This window comes from Lissotriton helveticus, chromosome 9 (assembly GCF_964261635.1).
Source record: "Lissotriton helveticus chromosome 9, aLisHel1.1, whole genome shotgun sequence".
Taxonomy (NCBI): Eukaryota; Metazoa; Chordata; class Amphibia; order Caudata; family Salamandridae; genus Lissotriton; species Lissotriton helveticus.
In genome coordinates, this window is record NC_136070.1 from 952226431 (window position 1) to 952247573 (window position 21143).

The 21143-nt window shown below is 43.0% G+C and overlaps 1 protein-coding gene across 1 annotated transcript in view; it reads left to right on the plus strand.

Annotated features, from left to right (window-relative positions):
* Positions 1-21143, plus strand: part of MST1 (macrophage stimulating 1) — a 441328-nt gene that overhangs the window by 382537 nt on the left and 37648 nt on the right. The window contains exon 15 of the mRNA XM_078661212.1: positions 14840-14917. Within this exon, the coding sequence (XP_078517338.1) occupies positions 14840-14917 (78 nt within the window). The remainder of the gene's footprint in view (positions 1-14839; positions 14918-21143) is intronic.

The following is a 21143-nucleotide window of genomic DNA, read 5'->3' on the forward strand; positions in this document are numbered from 1 at the left end:
CTGACACCACCTCAATAGAAAAACACAGGATTCTGACTATATGTCTCCCAATGGGAATCGCACCACACATAGAGGACTGTGACACTTGGGGTACAGTCTTTGCTTCCATCTACACAAAAACGCACGGTGTTCCATCCATTTCGGTGATACCAGATGTGCTAAAACAAATTCAAGATGAATACGGTCCAGAACCAGCTTTAACTCTTGGTATGAAATTACTGAAAGACTTCAAGCAGGTCTCGGCTATATTATTAGCCAACATAAAAGGTGAAGCAGCAAACGTGGCAATCCGCCAGAGGTTAAAAGAGACAGATATAGCAGACCAACCAGCTGAAATTGCCAGAATCATAGAAAAATCCTATGAGGAACTAGGTAGAGATAGTTTAGGTGGAATACCAGTAAAACCGCAACTGACTGAAAGTCCAGAAAAAATATTTTTTAATAATAATTCACCAAAAAAGAACTGGGATGGAAACAAACAATCCAATCCAAAAGAAAAGAAATTCCAGTCCCGAGGAAGGTCTCCTAGGCGAAGGGAGAAATCTCCAAACCGAAGACAGAGGTCACCGCAGAGTGACCCCTCTGGGAATAGATATAACCTTAGAAATAGGGATAATATTAAAAAACCTGATAGATATCAAGACATTGATACACGTCCCTCTCAATCTTTTCAGAATTCCTAGCAGAAATCGGAAAGAAGAGGACGATCAGAACAAAGAGAAGAGCACGCCAAGTCCAAAGACAAGGAACCTGCTCAACTAAAAAAGAAATTACAATTTCCAAAAAAGAAGGTAGCCAGTATCAAGGTAGTTAAAAATGCCGAGAATACTGAGGACACAACAGAAAAACGGAGAATGGGCTCAGACAATGCTAGACAGCGCAGCAGAGGTGAGCATAGCTCGCAAAGTCCTTATGAATCATCTGGAGACAGTGGACACGAATGAATACCTTCAAGTGGAAACTGCAGACACCAGAGTTAGCAAGCCCCACAAGATATACAAGATAACATTACGTATAGAGGGAGATAAGACTAGGAAAATAAGGGGACTATTTTGGGATAACCTCTCCAAGGGCTATGATATCCTTCTAGCTGAAAAAGACTGGCCACCAGAGTTTGTCAGGGAGTGCCCTCATGGCGAAGAAGTAATTATGCCTGCCTTCTCGAATCAAATCCCGATTCATAAAAAATACACACTTGCTATAAAGTGGGCAGTGGCCTTAGCACCTGCTTTATATAAAAATCATGTAGGATGGGATGAGGATTCTCCTCCTCACAAAATCCAGTTAAAATCACAACCTACTGCACAAAGGCAGTACCCAATTAAGCAAGAAGCTAAAAAACAAGTAAATGAAATACTAGATCAGCTAGAATACCAGGGGGTGATTGAAACTTGCACCTCACAAATGAACAACCCTTTGTTTCCGGTCTCCAAACCAGACAATTCATATCGTCTAGTTTTGGATTACCGACACCTTAACACATGTTGCAAAACCTTTGCAGTGCAAAACTCACACAGTGCTGCACTAATGAATAACATAGTGCGCAAAAAATACAAAACAACCTTGGACATCTCCAATGGATTTTTTTGTCAAAACATAGCACCAGAGAGCAGATATTTAACTGCATTCTCAGTAAATGGCACTCAAAAGCAATTCTGTCGGTTAGCCCAGGGGTACAAGAACAGCCCGGGGGTATTCTCAGCGAGAGTAACAGAATTACTACAGTTATATGATAATGAAGCATTATCTTATGTCGATGACATTTACTTAACAGATGATGACTTGGATACTCACTTGAAAAGAGTGAACACCATAATACTTGGGTTCGCAGCAGAGGGTTACAAATTCAACTTTAAAAAGTCCAGAATTGCCCATCTGACAGTCCTATTCTTAGGATATGAGTTATCAAGTGAAGGTAAAAGCCTGGCAGACAATTTCCTAGAGAAATGTGCCGTAATCCAAGCTCCTAAAACACTAAAAAACCTACAGTCAATTCTAGGCTTCCTAAATTTCGGAAGAACATACATTGCAAATTACGCAGAAAGGGTCAAACCCCTTTATGATCTAATTAAACCCCTTTATGATCTAATTAAACCAGACTTTAAAAGATCCAATTGGACTCAAACACACACAGAAATTTTGAGATCCTTACAAACAGACATGCTAATTAAAACAAAATTAGAAACACGTGATAACACACGCAATCTTGTGATTCGAGTCATCCCAGGGAGATGCGGATTCACATACCTGACTTCTAATGAAGGAGAAAAGGTACCAATTGCATTCAAATCACACTTGTACACTAAGGCTGAAATGAAATTTAGCCCAACGGAAAAAATTCTTACAGCAACACAGACAGCTATAGCAAAAGAACGAGCCCTGGCACAAGGTAAACGAATAGTAATCGTAACACCAATACCAGCCTTAGAGGCGATAACAAAGGCAAGCATTCCAAATGCTAAAGCACTCCATCCAAGATGGATACAATGGGCTAACTCTCTTGCTGCAACAGACGTGGTGTACGAATTTGATCCTTACTTAAAAACACAAGAATTTCTCCAATATGAATTTGAATGTCCTCCGCCAACCGAAATTCTGCCTCTAGATCACTACGGCTGTATAATATATACAGACGGATCAGCACAACCCGCAGTAGGGGGTAAACAAGCTTACAGTGCTGCGTGCGCGATTGTTAAAGGTCGTTGGCACGAAGGGAAATTTAAACCAACCCTCACTAAAACACAATCCCTAGGAGATTGTACAGCTCAGCGAGCTGAACTACTAGCATTCAAGATGGCGCTTGAAAATACCGATCGAGAATTCCCCACACTCATAGTGTGTGATTCGTATTATTGCGTTCAGTCTTACAATGAATACTTGCAGATCTGGCTTCAGAACGGTTTCAAGGATGCGAAAGGTGGCACAATCAAGCATAAAATGCTCTGGGAACAAGTAGCTCTTTTACAAAAAGAACTACCAAAGACTCACGTGATACATACACTGAGTCATCAACGTGATGGCGTTCACGTTGCAGGGAATTCATTGGCTGATGAGGCCGCGAAGGCAGCTGTGCAAACGGCTTCCGTAGCTGCCGTCACCCGGTCAAAAACAAAAATAGACAGCAAAATATTACAAGCTGTCAGCGCTTCAGAAAAGGATTCGATAGAACCACTCCCTAAAGGCTTTCCAGTAAAATACTCATACATATCTGATGCAAACAATGTTCCTTTTGCTCGAATCCCTGGAGTGGGGGATAGGGCAATTCCAAACATGGAACATAGGTTAGGACTAATAATAGCGGCACACGAAGGGCTTGCTTCTATTCATGCTGGCGTCTCAGCCACAGTATCATTATTAAAACAGAGATACTGGTGGCCACAAATGAGAAGACAAACGAGGAACTATGTTCTAGCATGTGAAATATGTCAAAAAATGAAAGTATCAACGGTGAGACGTCCAGCGCAGACGCCCCTTCTAATCTCGGATAAACCATTAGCCTGTGTTTATCTAGACCACTGCGGTCCCTTACAAAGGGATGGTAACTATAAATATATCTTGGTCGCAGTGGATTCATGCACGAGATTCATATGGATGTGGCCCCAGCGAACGGCTGACGCCAGAACTGTTATAAAAGATTTGCGAGTCTTTATCGGCACATACGCAATTGGCATGCTGCATTCGGACAATGGTCCTGCTTTTAGCTCTCGGGCTTATAAGGAGGCCATGGTCAGCATGGGCGTGCAATTGCGGTACTCTTGTCCATTTCACCCTGAGGGGAACGGAATTGTTGAAAGAAAAAACCGTGACATAAAGCAATCTATAACGGCAAAGGTATTAGGTTCGGGAGCTGGGTGGGTCAAACATCTAATAAGTGTCCAACGTAGTCTAAATAACTTGCCAAGAAATTCTCTGAAGGGATTCAGTCCGTACGAATTATTATTTGGAACTAGAATGATAATCTCTGACCTTGATAGTCAGACTTCAGTGGTTAAAGAAAAAAGCTTTGATGTCAAAGACCGTTTGGCTATTTTGCAGGACTTAAACAAAACAAGAAAAGACCTGAGCAACATACAGTTGAAACAACAGCCAACAACCACTGAAGAACCACCACCTGTCCCAGCAAGACCTGTCTGGATTCCAAAAGTCGGGGATCTAGTCAGGGAGAAGATCGCGGTAAAGAAGGAATTTGGGCCTTCTTACAGAAAAGCAGTTCCTGTCTTGTCTGTCAACGGGACAAGATCAATTGTACTACCGCCACTTGCTGGTAAAAAGGAGAACAGAGTTGTATCCATCGACCTGGTAAAACCACAACATGTGGCCGATAACAAACAGTAGGCCAAGTGGACTCCCAATAAGTAGCAGAACACCAAGGTTTGCTACCAGTACAGAGGTCCTAACAAAGAGGCTCATCACATTCGACACGCCTACAGAAGAACAAGAAGGACTATGCAACAATGCAATAGAACTCAGACCTCTGACAACCCAAATAAAAACATTTAGCAGAGACACACCAATCTACAATGAAGTACCAAATGACAATGCAAGAAACAAAAATCCTGAAGCAATTGGAACAATTGACAGAACTGCATCCGGGTACTTCATCAACTTCGATGATTCCTCTGAAGGCTTCAGTGAATCAAAGACACAGCCATCATCAAAATCCTTTAAAGACAAAGCTAAGGAACTTTTGAACCAACTGAAAGAAACATATCTGATTTCTCCATGGATTGAATTTTGGGTGGGTTTTGGTGCATTTATCCTCATACTTTGGCTCATCATGGTATTTACTTTGGGACGCTTCATTGAGGGAAAATATGCTAAAATGGACACAGCAAGCCAGAACATCAACTTGGTCCTCAAACCACACACATCTTCACACGTCGAGAAAAGAGAACTTTCTTCAGCCAACTTCACAGCCAATCCTATACCTGGTGGGGTAGCCTGGGACAACACTGACTATGAAATTTATGGTCCGGTCGAGATCCTGAAATATCCACACCAAATCAAGATCTCCTTGAGTGACTTTGCAAAACCAAACTCATTTGCTGATGATTGGGACTTCGAAAGTATTAACAACATGATGTCTGATCTAGTAATGTCTGCTAAATTTACAAAACATGATTATTTGCAAGGTTCTACAAATTATGATAGTATGTATTGCTATAACCACTATGGTAATCATTTTTGCATAAATCTGCACAACCTAGAAATGTTTTAAATTATAATCAATGGGAACATTGTGCAACACCTCCAAAAGGGAGCTCAAGAACTGTTTACGACAAATATTCATATTTTTCAGGTTTTAACACAAGTAATGCTGAAACATTTTATTATAAAATGTCAAACAAGACAGGGATGAAAACCATGATAACCAACACAAAGTTGATATATTCAGATTCATTCTTCGAAAAAATGAATACTTTTGGATTTGATTATTGGGACAAAAATGTTGATTTGAAAAGTGTTTGGGGTACAAAAGATTGGCAAGTACAGGGTATAGAAGCTTTGTTTAGAGCCTGCATGATCCCAGAACAAATGATATTTTTAAATGACACTGTTCAACAAACCACCTGTCTTGGCTTAGCCAAAATCAAAGATTTAAATAAACCGTCTATTCCAAAGCCAATAATGTTTAGCAATAACTCTGATACAGAGGAAGAGATAGACGTAAACCATATATTGAACCAAAACAGAACACATCCTGATTGGAAACAATGGTTGATCTGGCCCACAGATACAAATAACTGTCAAGATAGATTCCTGAATAAAACACAGGGTTTCAAAATGACCAGGCCAGACCCTAGATATCCCCAAAGACATCACCCAGGGATAATAACAACCTACAGTGTGGGCAAATTATGCCTTCAATGGCTACAAACTTCCACACTGCCCGAAATTAAGCAACACCTAACTTTACTTACTGATGGTGCTGACTTGCGTGATTTCATAATGGGACCACGCAAACAGCGTCAAAAGCGTTTCATAGCAGCCTCTGTATATGCAGCATACAATGAGGCCTGGAAGGTTACTCAAATTGAAACAGCAGAGAGAATACGGGAAATTGACCGTATTAATTTGGAAAAATCACTTTCTGTAGTGGACAATGGGTTAATGACTCTGTCCTCCAGAATTTTTTCTTTGGACAGCATTGTGTCCTCAGCAATCGATATATTATCGCAAGACTTACTGTTATTACAACATGGTCAGTCACAATTGCGTTCTATTGTACAGCTTGGCTGGACGTTGCAAAATCTGCGTTCAGGCTATGTGCCTTGGCGTTTAATCAACACAACGTCACTATTCCAAATCTTTAACCTTACTGATAGACAAATCGGTATGGCGCAAAAGGGTGCTGATTATACAATCTTGAGCATTGAAAAACTAGAAAGATTACCAATGACAATGTCAGAACGACCTGTCAGTGAATGGATAATCCACGGAATCATAAATATTCCAATCTCAACCTTCAGGTTTCAATACTGCCAAAAATATATACAGGCTGGCATGTACGAGAAATTGGGAAAGGGGTACCTTAAAACAACTTGGAACCTGCCCTATTCACATGCATGTGTCAGTAATAAAGGACAGAAAGTGTTTCTTAGTGGCAACAATTGTGCTATGTCACTAAGCGGCACGCTTCTGTGTAACGGAATTAGTTTGCATGGAGCCTGTGAAGGGAATTCATACAACCTTTCATGTCACCAGCAAGGCGCACCTGCAACTGAAATAGAACCATTCTTTCAAAGACTCTATAATGGGAGTTACATTCTTATTGTAGACCGCAGATGTTGTAGTCTTATGCCCGGGACTCCTTATCTAGTCACTACGACGGCGAAGGTCAAGTGCTGTGGACGTTCTTTATTCCCCAGCTCCTTTCCAGACAGGGAGGCAAGGGCATGGCCCAGTTTGAAAATTACTTCTATTCGAATAGATACTTTAAGCAGAATGAAAACAGTGCTTCTTCAGACGCCGACAAGGCTCACGTCATCAAAAGAAACGTATGATCTACAAGTCGCAAGGACGACTGCAGAGATACATACATTATTATCAACTAATTCCCCCGTACATTTCGCGGAAATCCTGAGCGAAATCTTAAATATTTCTGATACCACTGGGGTCTCAAAGGTATTTAAGACAGTATTTTCGATGGCATTAACACCATTCAAAGCCATACTGGGTATTTTTCCAGATTTCGTCCATTCGATTTTTGGCGGACTTCCCCTGATCCTGGGACTAATTGCAGGAATCCTATTCTTAGTCCTTATTTTTCGTTATGGCAACCCATGTCACAGATCAAACTCTCGCGACAATGGAAGAAACGATCCTAGCCATTGGATACCGGGACCGGATATCAAAAATCCTGGGACTATCCCGGCTTAGAGACCTGAACATGACTTGGTTTCTATCATTTCGACCAATGTGGCAAAGATGTGTTTTACCTGTATTGAGATGTCTGCTATGCGGAGAAGAATGCGTGTTAGACACCTGTCTGACGCTACAATCGGATGCGCCAGTGGATGCGGATACATTGTTGGTTCCTACCAAGGTTCACGCTTTGTGCTGCCCTCAAAGGCTGCCAATCCTGATGACGGCATTCCTGGAATCTTCACCACTATGATTGAAGAGTAGTGAAGTTCAAGATGAAAGCAGCATTGAACAGGTACGACCTTCTGTCAGCAATGCGATACAGAATGTCAATGCAGACAATCATGCGCACGAATGCATGGTTACCCCTATTTCCGACTTAGTGGAACTTTCCCATGAAGCTGTTGACAGTTTTTTCGAAAGCCTTAATGATATGATGTTCTCTCCGGAACAGAAATAGAGACTTTTGAGCAAGCTCGCACACGGCGTTCCCTGAATTCGGCCTTCAACTTTAAAAATAAAGTCACATGAACAATTCTTCCCACCAGTTCACGGACAACAATTTTTTAGCAGCCCCAAATTATTTTTCACAAATTTTTCGGGACACTTATCTTCTGCTTAAAGTAAGAAACTATTCCTAGAGAACTAAGATTTCTATTTTTAGATACTTTATGAACTTTAGTTGCCCGCTGGGATGTTCACAAATATTTTATTATGTGATGAAATGGTCTCGAACTTTCTTTCTGTATAGCCATATTAAGAGCCATTTCATGTGTATTTCTCATATACCAAATAAGCAATAATGTCTACAAATGCGTAGCATGGCTTAAGTGCATACAATATATATGACTGCAATTTTTCAGTATATTTGAATATTTCAAAATGCATTTATGTATTTTGGGGTGGTAAGGTATACACTATACTCTATAGTATGTTGTACTATGTTATACTATGCATAGATTAGTAAATATGACCATAGTTAGCGTGGAGTGGGTGTCATGTATTCCTATAGGTTCTGAATCAATCCCCCTATTCCTGACCCTATTCTGGTTAAACTAACTATCAAGTTAACTAACAGTCAGCCCATGAGGCAAGAAAAGCCCCCATGATGCAGATACCGTTATCTGACGCAGTCACACTACGGCACAGGAACGCGTTATCTGATTAGGTCATAACGCTTGAGATCTAACAAGCGACATTCCTCCAGCCCCTGATAAGGCATACGACGTTCTCATAACAAATCAAACCTATGACAACCTGGAAAATCCGTGCGGCCATTGTTTTGATTTCACAGAGAACTTTAGTAAAGAATGTGCTAACGAGCAAGTCGTATGACATCTTTATTGACGTATCTATGTCCATCCTTACGTCAATCTCGGCACCTTTAAGGTATAAATATTGCCGATCTTGCCCTATGCAAACACACGCGTGGTGACGAGACGGAGCAGCCACACTTGCCGAAGCCGAGAGCAGGAGCAGACCCCGCTGGCAGCAGCCCCGCCTTCCTGACGCGCTGAGAGACGCGCTGCTATCTCAAGCCGAGAGACCCAGCACCGGCGCTTCTGGGCAGCCCTCGCAGGCAGCCTGGAATATCGAGAGCAGAGAAAGAGATACCATTCCTCATTCATCCTAAATTCCAGGTACAGAACTGAATAACCCCTCACAGAGAATTCTTTAGTTATTCACTTGGCAAAAACAAACTTAACTTAAACTGTAACTTTCTATTCCCGCCCACGCATTAGACTTAGGTCAGGTACACGGGGTAGGCGTATTTAGAAACACCAGTTGAGTACGTTTAGTCAAATGTATATGTGTATGTAAATATATTTTAATCATTTTAAACATCATATGGCTCAGAAACCATATCAATGTTTTTACAGTATTATTTTATACTATTGCTTTTAATGTATGCACTTTACTTAACTATAAGTATTGCAATAATATCGATCCATTTCTCTTGTACGAGAAAAGAGACTGATCAATAAATAACACCTTTTTATTGAACACGCCCGTCTCTTCCTTTTCTCTACAATCTGATGAGACTAAGAATGCACGTACTGACTGAGTAAAATAATTGCCTTGTGCTCACACGACTCTCGAGATTGACTCTTGATTAGGGGAGAGCAAAGTTGTCATGTTCTATGGTTGTCAGAAACTAAATCCCTTCTTGTCTAATCAGGGAAGTTAATTCCTCCTTGAACATTCGAGAAAGTTTCTAGCGAACTCTGAGCTACGCTGGCAAACCCAAAACTTAAGTCTAGTATCGACAGTAGTAGACCTAGTTAACGTCTGGTCTAGGCCTTTACTGCTGTAGGTATTATTCCAATGCGCAGAGCCTATTGGGAAAATAGGAACTACACTACACAGTCAGCAACAACACAATCATGTAAAAGTATTAAATAAAATAACAGTGATAAACCCTGTAGCCTTTTTTACTTCCATTAACTGTATGAGGTTCCTTGCTCTACCAACTTGATATCTGTAGAATGTATTTTATATCCGGACTGATCTTTACAGCTCTTGCTGAGCATTTGGATTGTGCAGTATCAAATGTTGAGCTTCTGTCTGCTTGATCATCCCCTTTAGGGAGCTTTTTGCCACTGGTTTTGACCTAGCCTGGCTGATGAGGGGTGTTACCCCAAAACCGGTCTCAGGATTCTTGTTCCCGGTCCAGGGAAGACCTGGCTTGGCAATTCGGGCTGGACTGTTCCCATAAGGAAAAGGGTCAAGACTGATTTTCATATTTCTGGGTCTGAACTGGGGTGGCGAAGTGAGCTAAAGTATGATGATGGATTCAACCCAGATCTGTGACTGGGGATGAGTGTCTGAAAAGTTTCAGTGCTCCGTTTATCATCTCCTTGTATTTGCTTTGTTCGCCCTAAGTTGGCAGGGTATGTCAAGACGTGTGTCCCTTGCTCGTTTTGTCACTGGATTCCAGCTAGCCTGGCTGATGAGGGGTGTTATCCCGAAACCGGTCCCAGGATGCTTGAGACCTGGCTTGGCAGTTGAGGCTGGACTGTTGCCTTAAGGAACAGGATCAAGACTGATTTGCATATGGCTGTGTCTAAACTGGGGTGGCCAAATGAGCTAAAGAACGATGATGGATTCAACCCAGATCTGAGTCTGGGGGCGAGTGTCTGAAAAGTTTCAGCAGTCCATCCATCGTCTCCTTGTGTTTGCTTTTTGCTCTAATCATGGCTCTGAAATGGTCCAAAGTCCTGACCCACAACTTTATATTTGGGTACCAGCCAGAAATTAAGTGGTCTAAGCGCCTGCAGGAATGTCGTCCCACTTGAGGTTGTGATACAGTCTTAGCCATTGAATGTACAGTGTAGGAGTCATTTTTTATTTTTATTTTATACAATTTATTGAGCGCACGATTACCCAGGGTGTCTTGGCGCTTGACAGAGGAACTGAAGGTTCAGATCTAAGAACATAGGTGGAGTCTAGTGATTAAATAGCCAAGTCTTCAGCTGCTTCCTACATGATAGTGTAGGAATGTTCTTGAGGTGACAAGGCAAGGTGTTCCATAATTTAGCCGTGGCTACTGCAAAGGATCTGTCTCCCCAAGTAGCCTTCTTGGTTTTGACTACCTTCAGAAGGTTAGCATCAGCGGATCTGAGAGTGCGTGATGGTCGGTAGGGGCAAAGGGCATCTTTAAGAAAGGATGGCGCTTTTTCATGAATGCTTTTAAAAGCTATACACAGGGCTTTGAATTTAATTCGTTGTCTGACCGGTAGCCAATGGAGTTTACGGATGATGTTGGAGATAGGTTTGAACTTGGGTGTGCCTGTGACAAGTCTTGCAGCCGCGTTCTGGACCAGCTGGAGTTTATTGACTACTTGTTCTTGAGCATTAAGCATGAGGGCGTTGCAGTAGTCAACTCGGGACATTAGTAATGTTGAGATCAAGGTGATTATGGTGTTTGAGGGAAGGTAGGGTTGAAGTTTTTTGATCATTTTGAGTGTAAAAAAAGAGGCAGAAACTATTGAACTGGCTTGATGAGTGTATGACAGTTTATTGTCAAAGATTACGCCTAGGTTTCTAAACTTGGTGACAGGATTAGGTGGGGGGCCGAGGTCTTGGGGCCACCAGGTGGGAGACCATGCGGGAGTGATCTTCCCAAACACCATCACCTCGGTTTTATCCGAGTTAAGCTTCAGACAGTTTGAGTTCATCCAACTGCATATGGCAAGCATTCCTTTTTGGAAGTTAGTAGCGACTTCCATTCCGTTGTTGTTAATGGCCAGGACAAGCTGCGTATCGTCTGCGTACGATGTTACTGCTAGACGATGAGCTTTAATGACCCTCGCCAAGTCTGCCACATAGATGTTAAAAAGTGTTGGACTCAGCGAGGATCCCTGGGGGGACTCCACAAGGTAATGAAAAGGAGCCGGAGGAGAATGCGCCCATGGATCAGGTTGCTCTCGGTCTGTCAGGAAAGATGCGAGGAGTGAGACGGCATTTGGTGAGATTCCGGCTTTTCCGAACGGTCGATAAGAATGGAGTGATCGACCGTGTCGAAAGCCGCGGAAAGGTCAACCAGTATGAGCACCGTGGCGCCTCCTTTGTCCAGGATCATTCTTATCGCATCTGAAGCTTTTATTAGTGCTGTTTCCATGCCGTGTCCCTTCCTGAATCCATATTGGGAAGCATCTAAGCAGTTGTTAATATCTATGTGTTCAGATAGTTGAATATTCATAATTTTTTCAATGATCTTAGAAGGGTAGGGACTACATGCTATGGGTCTGTAACTAGTGACACTGGAGGGATCTAAGGTGGTTTTTTTGAGCAGTGGCTTAATTACTGTTTTTTTCCATATGGTAGGGTAGGTGCATGATGTAATCATGGCATTAAAAATATCTGCAAGAACAATTGAGATAGTCTCTGGGACCATTTTAAAAATTGAAGTTGGACAGGGATCGTTGGGTGAGCCAGAGTTAGTGGTCATCATAAGTTTGTGAACTAACTCAGGCGAGGTGTGATTGAAAGAAAAATTGGGAGAATTGGGGGGTGTGGATTTAGGTATAGTGTGAGCCTGATGTGTATCATTAGTGAGTTTATTAAAATTGGAGTAGATGTCACAGACCTTTTCTTGGAAGTAAGTAGAAAGTGCATTGCACATAGTTTGAGACGCTTCTGTGGTAGAAGATTTGTTGTGGCCGGAGAGGTGGGAGACGACCTGAAAGAGTTGTTTAATTGAATCTTGGGCTGATTCAATTTGATTGTTAAAAAAAATGCTTTTCTGAGTAATGATCGATAGTTTGTAGTTCTTTAGTTTCTCTTTGTAGCAACTTTTTTCATGGGGGTCATAGTTGTTACGCCACTTGCGTTCTTGTCGTCTGCAGCTTTGTTTTTTAATCTAAGAGCCTCAGTAAACCATGGGGCAGAATTTGACAGTCTGTTGGCAGAGCGTTTTTTTATGGGAACGGAAGTGTCAGTTGCAATCTTAATGCATGTGGTATAGTGGATGGCCGCGGTTTCTGGATCAGAGGTGTCAATTTCTTTCAAGAGGCCTAATTTATTACTAAATTCGGGAATATTGATATTTTTCCAAGATTTAAAAGTTTTAGGTTTACAAGGTTTCGTGAGGGATGGGGTAAGAGGGAGAATATTGAAGCAGACAGCGGAATGATCTGTCCATGTAAGTGGTATTATGTTCTCTACAATCAAGGAGTTAAGATTGGAGAAAATCCCATCTAACGTGTGTCCTGCTAAGTGCGTGGAGGAGTGGACAGATTGGATGAGGCCTGCTGCGTTCATTTCGGTGAGGAGGGAGTGAGTGTCAGGGTCCTCCTTCATCTCTAGGTGGAAATTAAAATCACCTAATATGGTAAAGTTATTTTCTCCAGGTACTGGCTCTAAGAGGTGACTCAGGGAAGACAGAAAAGTAGAGCGGGGGCCTGGGGGCCGATAGAGCAGAATGCCTCTTAAAGAACTGGAGTAGGGAGTAACAAAAGTGAAATTCAGAGCCTCGCAAGTATTGATTTTTAAGGGTTCTGTGCGTAGACGAAAAGTGTTGCGATTTATTATCGCTATGCCCCCCCCTTTTTTATGCGATCTGTCGAGTCTAATGTTAGAGAAACCCTCCGGAGTGGCTGAGGTGAAATCAGGGTCAGACGCCTGGTCTCCCCAGGTTTCGGTGAGTAGCAGGATGTCCAAGTTCCAGCTTTCAATAAAGTGTGCAATCTCATACCTGTGTTTCGGGAGTGATCGAACATTTAGAAGGGCTAGTTTAATGGTATTAGGAGATTTGTTGTGAGGTGGAGTAGCTGGAGCTGTTAAGTGGGGGTGGTCCATAATATGAAATGAAAAATGGGGACAGGTATACGGGGCATAATTGAGAGTATGTAGATTCGTTGAGGCGCAGTGGGTGTTAATGGTGTTAAGTGATTTCAAGTAGCCAGCATCGTAGTGGATAGCTGGGAGTGAAAGGCGAAATGTCTGTGGACCAGGGGGGGTGGCCCTAGGCTCGTGACAGGCTCGGACGGGCGCAGAAGGGCTTGTCTTTGGCGAGCCGCCGGCGTGCCCGCTGCGCCTGTCCGCTGCGCTTCCGGGGAGGGGGTACCATTTTATAGTGGTCAGGGTGGGAGGGCCGAGCAATTGGTCTGCTCGCCCTCGGACTCACCCAAGATGGCGGTGATAATTATCTATTGCAGCGCTTAATGGGCTGCTGTGGCCCCAGCTTCAACGCGGTGAGCGCAAGCGTGAGGGAAAGGTAGGAAGTGCTCAGGGAATACTTTTTTAAAAATAGCAACACACAAAATACACAAAATACAGTTTTTAAAATCGCTAAAATTGCTGTTCCCGGCTCACGCCTCAGGAACCTTACAATCGGTCTGTCAGTCATGGAGGGAAAATAGCAGCTACATCTAGCATGCATGACCAAACTCTCTGGTCTACCTTGTCTTCTTCAGGGATCAGAATGGAAACTTTGATAAAGCAATGGGTCCTAGGATGTTGACTCTCAAAGGGTCACACTAAAACCAGAATAGCAAACTGCTGGTCCCACAAACTTTGCCCCGCCCCTCCGAAGTGGACTTCTGAAACTTACTCCAAATATTGCATATTTGTTCTCTTAATTCAGTCTAACTTAGCATGTAAGTTTTGTTTTGACTTCGTATTATGTGAAATAGGCAAAGTGCTAGGCACAACACTGAGGTTTCCCAAAGATTTGGTGTTTATAAAATTCTGATCAATGGTACTTAGAACTACTATTAACTTAGAGACAGGCGACCCAGCTAAATAATTCTACTCAAACAGACTGTACATTAGCCAATGTTGCTTTAACTGTTTCATATGATGTTTGACCCTCAAACCGTCAAGCCATCTGCTAGGTTAAACTCGCTGTGGTTTTGAGTAAGTGTCATCCATGCATATTATCTTTGTATTTTATGTACATCTTTCACCTCTCTTAAAGTTTCTCTGATATGGCTTGATGTCCTTATATGTATTTGCTTTGTCTTCCTTGTAGGATTGGAGAGCACTTCTGTGGTGGTTCCCTAGTCCAGGAAAATTGGGTCATCAGCACTCAACAGTGTTTCTCCTCTTGGTAAAGTTGCTGCATATTACAAAGGCTTAGGATCTTTATTTTCATTGGACTGCTTTGCTGATGAATCTCAAGAGGTCCCTTAGAATACAAAATTATATCCTTACTGGGTAGAGCAATTTTATTTTTGAATGATGAATAATTAGCTAATTGGCCGTCATGTGCCTTTGAATTTTAAAATCTTAGTACACAAGGCGACACTGGGTGTAGGCTAGATGGAAAAATGCCAGGGTCTAGATATGGGCAAGAGAGGCACACATGCATTACAAGCAGGTAGATCTGAACGTATATAAAATGCTTTTGTGCAGCTTGATCATAAACGGGTCCGCATCACACATGCACCTATTTCTAACTTTAAAAAAATATCCTTAAGCCTATGAAAGGATGCTACCATCTGCCTCTATACGTTTGTATATCTGTGTTAAGTGCGTCATAGTTAATAAGGAGGACTTGTGATCTTCAAAATCTATAAATAAAGTATGCACCACAAGCTAAGGGCCATGAAAAAGGATGGAAACATTGGAATAATGTCTCCCTCTCCCCTGTTTTGATAGCCTTAGGCATCAGCACCAAATATTACAGGGACAGTGGGACACATGCACCACAGACAGGAGGCATCACAGGCATGAACACACGCCGGCTACTGTGACTGCCAATACAAACGGCATCAAAGGGAGGAGCAACAGTAGTCAGAACACCCTTAGAGAATACCACACAGCCAAATGCATTACTATAAATCAGGTGCACGAAAAGCATAAGGCAATGTTGGGCAGTAGTAAATAAGTAACAGCACATGGGCATCACACGCAGGGGAACGCCATACTTGGAAATCAAGCAGAAATAGTAGCAAGCAGCAGTTAATGCAGGGACTGCAATTGGTGGGGCAGCGCCAGCCTATTTCACATCAGGGGGAAGCACTAGCTAGTTGTAAATTTACACATTATAGACGCCCATCAGCAAGGACAGGAACAGCATACAGACTTGAGCTGCATGACAGGCAGCCGGGGTTCTCTGGACACTACTTGGCCATTTACTGGGCAAAATTAAACTACATGTTGAACCCTTTGTTTCCAAGGTAATAATGTGCATTGTCGTATTTCTGAGCCAAGGGTAGAGGTTTCTAAAGTGGAGGTGCTACTGGATCTTCATGTACCTACTTGTTGTGTTTTAAATGAGGCATGGGTTTCCATGCCCCACCAAAGCTTTCCTCCCCTGCATTGTCATTCCACACCCTCTCTCCCTGGGGGCAGCCAGGTCAGGGCATATGTCCCAGAAGCTAAACTGCTGTCTGCACCACTCCTCTGCAGCACACGGTGCAGTAACAGGAGGCTGCAGAGCCTGTGTAGCCACTTGTTGACTACATGGCTGCCTTTCTTTTAGCAGCTGCCATCAAGAGCTACATGCACCCCTGACCACTTTCAGCCTCTCCCAGATTGAGACCCCCTGTCTGAGCGAGCATATAAGAGGGCCATATTGGAGACAGACATGTTCTTGCTTTGCCCTTAAATAGTAAATAGCTGTATTGGATCAAAATTACTTTTGTAATATGTAATTCAGCATGGATTTATCTATGCCTACACATAGGTTAGTGTTAGCCGATTCACGAGCTTCATATCAGATATATTGAAAGACGAGCAGAGCTTGTTTATAGGCGAGTGGTATGTCAGATAAGGATCTTGAATTATAAATAGAACTATCTAGAGCTCTTAAATCACGTGTTCCACAACAGTAAAGACCAGAGAAGCAAGACACAAGATGAGTATGGTTCTGTCTGTTTATGAAGGGGAGCCCACACCTAGGTGCTGACTCACACAAGGTGTGTAGCTTGTGCTTGTCTCCGGAGCACAGGAAGAAGACTAAGACGTTGGTGCATCAGCGCAGAGGAGGAAGAAGACTTCTCCATGCAAGACTCTGATTCGGAGCTCGAGATAGACCTCGATGCAGAAGACCTGCCGCAGGAACAGGGTGACGTGAATATGGAAGACCCCTTGCCCCTCCAAATCACTCACAAAAAGCACAAGGCTTTGGTACTACCACCTCTGCCTACTGACCAAGGTCGGCACAGAGAGGACGTTTTCAGCCCCCGCTTTCAAAACAGCCAGTTAAGCCTTCCGGCTCAGTACCGAGTGGGCAAAAATCCAAGTCGGATCCAAAACCCTCCAGTTCCAAACACAAATCCATCTCGGAGCTGAAAATCTCCATGCCGAAAGTCAAACAGCCTTCGGAGCCGAAATCTTCAGTACCGTAAGTCCAGCCCACGCCAGCATCAAAAACGCTGGCACCGAAACAGAAAGATGTCCCTTTGGATCCGAATTTAGACATTGTTCCACCGAAAACCGATCTCAAACAAAAGAGACTGTATATTAACCCTGAAACTGGTCATATTCATACAAAAGTACCTCAGAAACATAAGCTTCCTGAAGACGACACTCATTACAAGGTCTCTTTAAAGAGGAAGTCAGATGCTACCAGTCCTTTTCATCCGCCACCATCATCCCCTCCACCACCTCCTTCTCCACCTTCAAATCCTTTGCAAATCACACCTCAGGATTCTCCACAAACTCACCATGATGACGATGACATTGACAATAGGGGTACACACTTACCAGTAGAAACATGGAGGGATTACACAATTGATCCCCCAGCAGATAATGATCCATTCCTTTACCCAGCCAAGCCTTCTTCTCCAGATGACAATGTTTCCTTTCCGGAACTTGTTGCCAGGGTTGCACAATATCATGGGGTGGCACTGCAGAAAGAATCATTAGAGAAGGAATTTTTTGTTTGAAACTTTAAGATCCACACATTGGTCGTCTCAAATACTTCCTATGCTTAAGAGCATGATGAGGTACGCTGATGAAATGTTTAAAGACCCCGTGGGGGCACGTATCTTGACTCCTAGAGTTGACAAGAAATATAAGGCCTCCCCAACTGACCAGGTATTTAGAAAAGCCAGTTGCCTCTAGAATCACTGGTAGTGACCAATATTCGTAAGTGGGCAAATTCCCAAACATCAGGGAAAACTACTTCACCAGATAAAGAGTCTTAGTTAATAGATGCTTCTGGCAAGCGCATAGCTGCTCAAGCTAATCACTGGCGCATTGCAAATACACAGGGCCTTTTAGCCAGGTATGACAGGGCACACTGGGATGAAATGGAGCAATTACTTCAATATCTCCTAGGTGAGCATAAAGCAAAAGCGCAGGATTTGGTAAATGAGGGAAAATTAATTTCGAAGTACTCCATAAGGTGTGCGCTAGATGCTGCCGATACTGCGGCTAGAGATCAACACAAGCATTTTGCTTTGTTAAGGATTTCCGGGTTTAAACCTGAGGTCCAACAATCCATACTAAACACACCATTTGATAAAAACATCTTTTTGGTCCTGAGGTAGATCAGGCATTAGAAAAAAAGAAAAAGGACACTGAAGTGGCCAAATCCATGGGAGCGCTCCAGTCTCCTACAAACAGAGGCCACTTTTGTTTCTCCTTTTACCAAAGGGGGGTCCAAAACCACATCCTCAGACCAGAATACCTCCACCTACAAAGGTAATAACCAGTCCTCTCCATCAAGAAGCTTTTCTTGAGGCGGTTACAGAGGGAACAACTCTAAAGGTAAGAGTAAAGGTAACACACCTGTAACTCCCCTTCCCCTAATAAGCAGTGACTTACCCATGCTTCCCCCCAACCATACCTCACCTGTCGGGGGAAGACTTCAACAATTTCTCCACATTTGGCAATTTATAACAGACAAATGGGTGATTGGAATTATCCAACATGGTTATTGCCTGGAGCTTACCAGCAACCCTCCAAATATTCCACCTCGATCTCACAAATTGTCTCCAGAACACCTACAATTGCTCGAACAAGAAGTGCAATCGCTCTTACTGAAAGGAGCTATAGAGCCGGTTCCAGCACAGTGCCAAGGCTCAGGGGTTTACTCTCTGTATTTTGTCATTCCCAAAAAGGACGGTTCCCTAAGACGTATTCTGGATCTCAGAGAGTTAAACCAATATACACTGTCAGAACACTTTCACATGTTGACCCTTCAACAGGCACTTCCACTTTGACAAAAGGCAGATTTTATGTCTACTCTAGACTTAAAAGACGCATATTTTCATGTTTTCACCCAGCTCATCGCAAATACATAAGATTTGTGATAGCAGGCAAGCATTACCAATTCAAAGTACTTCCCTTTAGAGTGATTACAGCGCCCAGAGTATTTACCAAATGTCTGGCAGTAATCGCGGGTCATCTCAGAAGGCAGCATATTCATGTCTTCCCCTATTTAGACGACTGGCTCATCAAAGTGAACACTTACCAAAATTGTCTACGACACACACATCACAATAGACCTACTTCATCAACTGGGCTTTACGGTCAATGCACTAAAATCTCACCTGCATCCTTCGCAGATGCAGTCCTACCTAGGAGGAGCTCTAGATACAGTCAAAACTCTAGCCTCTCCCAATATCGCCGGAATTCACAATATTCAAGCTATGATACTACAGTTTCAGTCCAACCAAGCCTTACCAACCAGAGTGTTCATGCAACTGTTGGGAATGATGGCGTCTTGCATCGTAATTGTACCCCATGCAAGACTTCACATGCTTCCAATACAAGAGTGCTTGGCACGTCAGTAGAATCAGTCGCAGGGTCAATTTACCTATCTAATGTTGGTAGATGGCCATACCCAGCGCTCTCTGCTGTGGTGGAACTAACAAAATGTATCAAGAGGACAGCCTTTCATCCACCCTATCCCACAGATTGTGCTCACAGCAGACGCATCTCTTCCAGTTTGGGGTGCCCATCTCCAAGATTACACAATACAAGGCCTGCTGAGCAACAAGCACAAAAGCCTCCACATCAACTATCTAGAACTCCGGGCAATTTTTCTAGTGCTCAAAGCTTTTCAAACTCACCTCATAGGCAAAACTGTCCTAGTCCGAACAGACAACATGACAGCAATCTCCAACTTTTACGACTCACTCAAGCCATTTGGAATTGGGCAATGCATCACAAGATTTATCTTCTGGCAGGACACTTCCCAGGAGTAAACAATCAGATTGTGACCTTCTCAGCAGAAGGAGACCGTAAATTCATAAGTGGGAACTTCCACCCCAAATTCTCCTTCCATACTTTCAACAATGGGGATTCCCACAAATAGACTTGTTCACCACAGCAGAAAACGCAAAATGCCCAAGCTTCGTCTCCAGGTTCCCACATCCACTGTCAAAGGGCAATGCCCTATGGATGAACTGGTCAGGGACATTTGCCTAGGCTTTTCCTCCTATCCCGCTTATTCTGTCTCTGGTTAGGAAGCTCCGGCAAACTTCCCTCACACTAATTCTAGTAGCTCCCATATGGCCCTTCAACCATGGTACACCACCCTGTTGGAGCTGTCACTAGTTCCACATCAAAAACAGCACCTCACCTCCAGGCTCCTCACACAGAACCATGGAGAACTCCGACATCCAAATCACAAAGAACTGAACTTAGCGATCTGGCTCCTGAAGTCATAGTCTGGTTATTTAAACCTACCACCAGACTATGAATATTCTAAAAGAAGCGAGAAAGCCTACCACCAGAGAGTATGGAACCTCAACATTGTCCTCACAAGGCTCATGGGTCCACCTTTTGAACCAATGCATAAGTGCTCTTTGCCGTTTTTCTCATGGAAAGTTGCTTTACTCATTGCAATCACATCATTCAGGTGAGTTGGTGAGCTACATTAACCTTGGAAGAACCCTTCTTTCAGCAACACAAAGACAGTGTAGTTCTCCGCACCAACTCAAAATTTCTCCCCGAAGTGGTTTGTGCTTTTCATATAAACCAACTGGTTGAGTTACCAGTGTTTTTTCCTCAACCTGATTCTGTACCAGAACACGCTCTACACATGCTTGACGTAAAAGAGCTTTATCGTACTACATTGATAGGACAAAACACTATCGCAAAACAAAACAACTGTTTGTTGCATTTGCTCCACCTCACAAAGGCACTCCCATCTCTAAATCTTGTATTGCAAGATGGATTGTTAAATGCATGAAAATATGCTACACAAAAACTGAAAGAACTTTATCCATACCACCTAGGACGCATTCCACTCGCAAAATAGGGGCTTCTGTTGCCTTTTTAGGTAACATTCCTATAGCTGACATATGTAAGGCAGCTACATGGCCTACACCACACACATTTACCAAACACTATTGTGTCGATGTGTTAGCACGTCA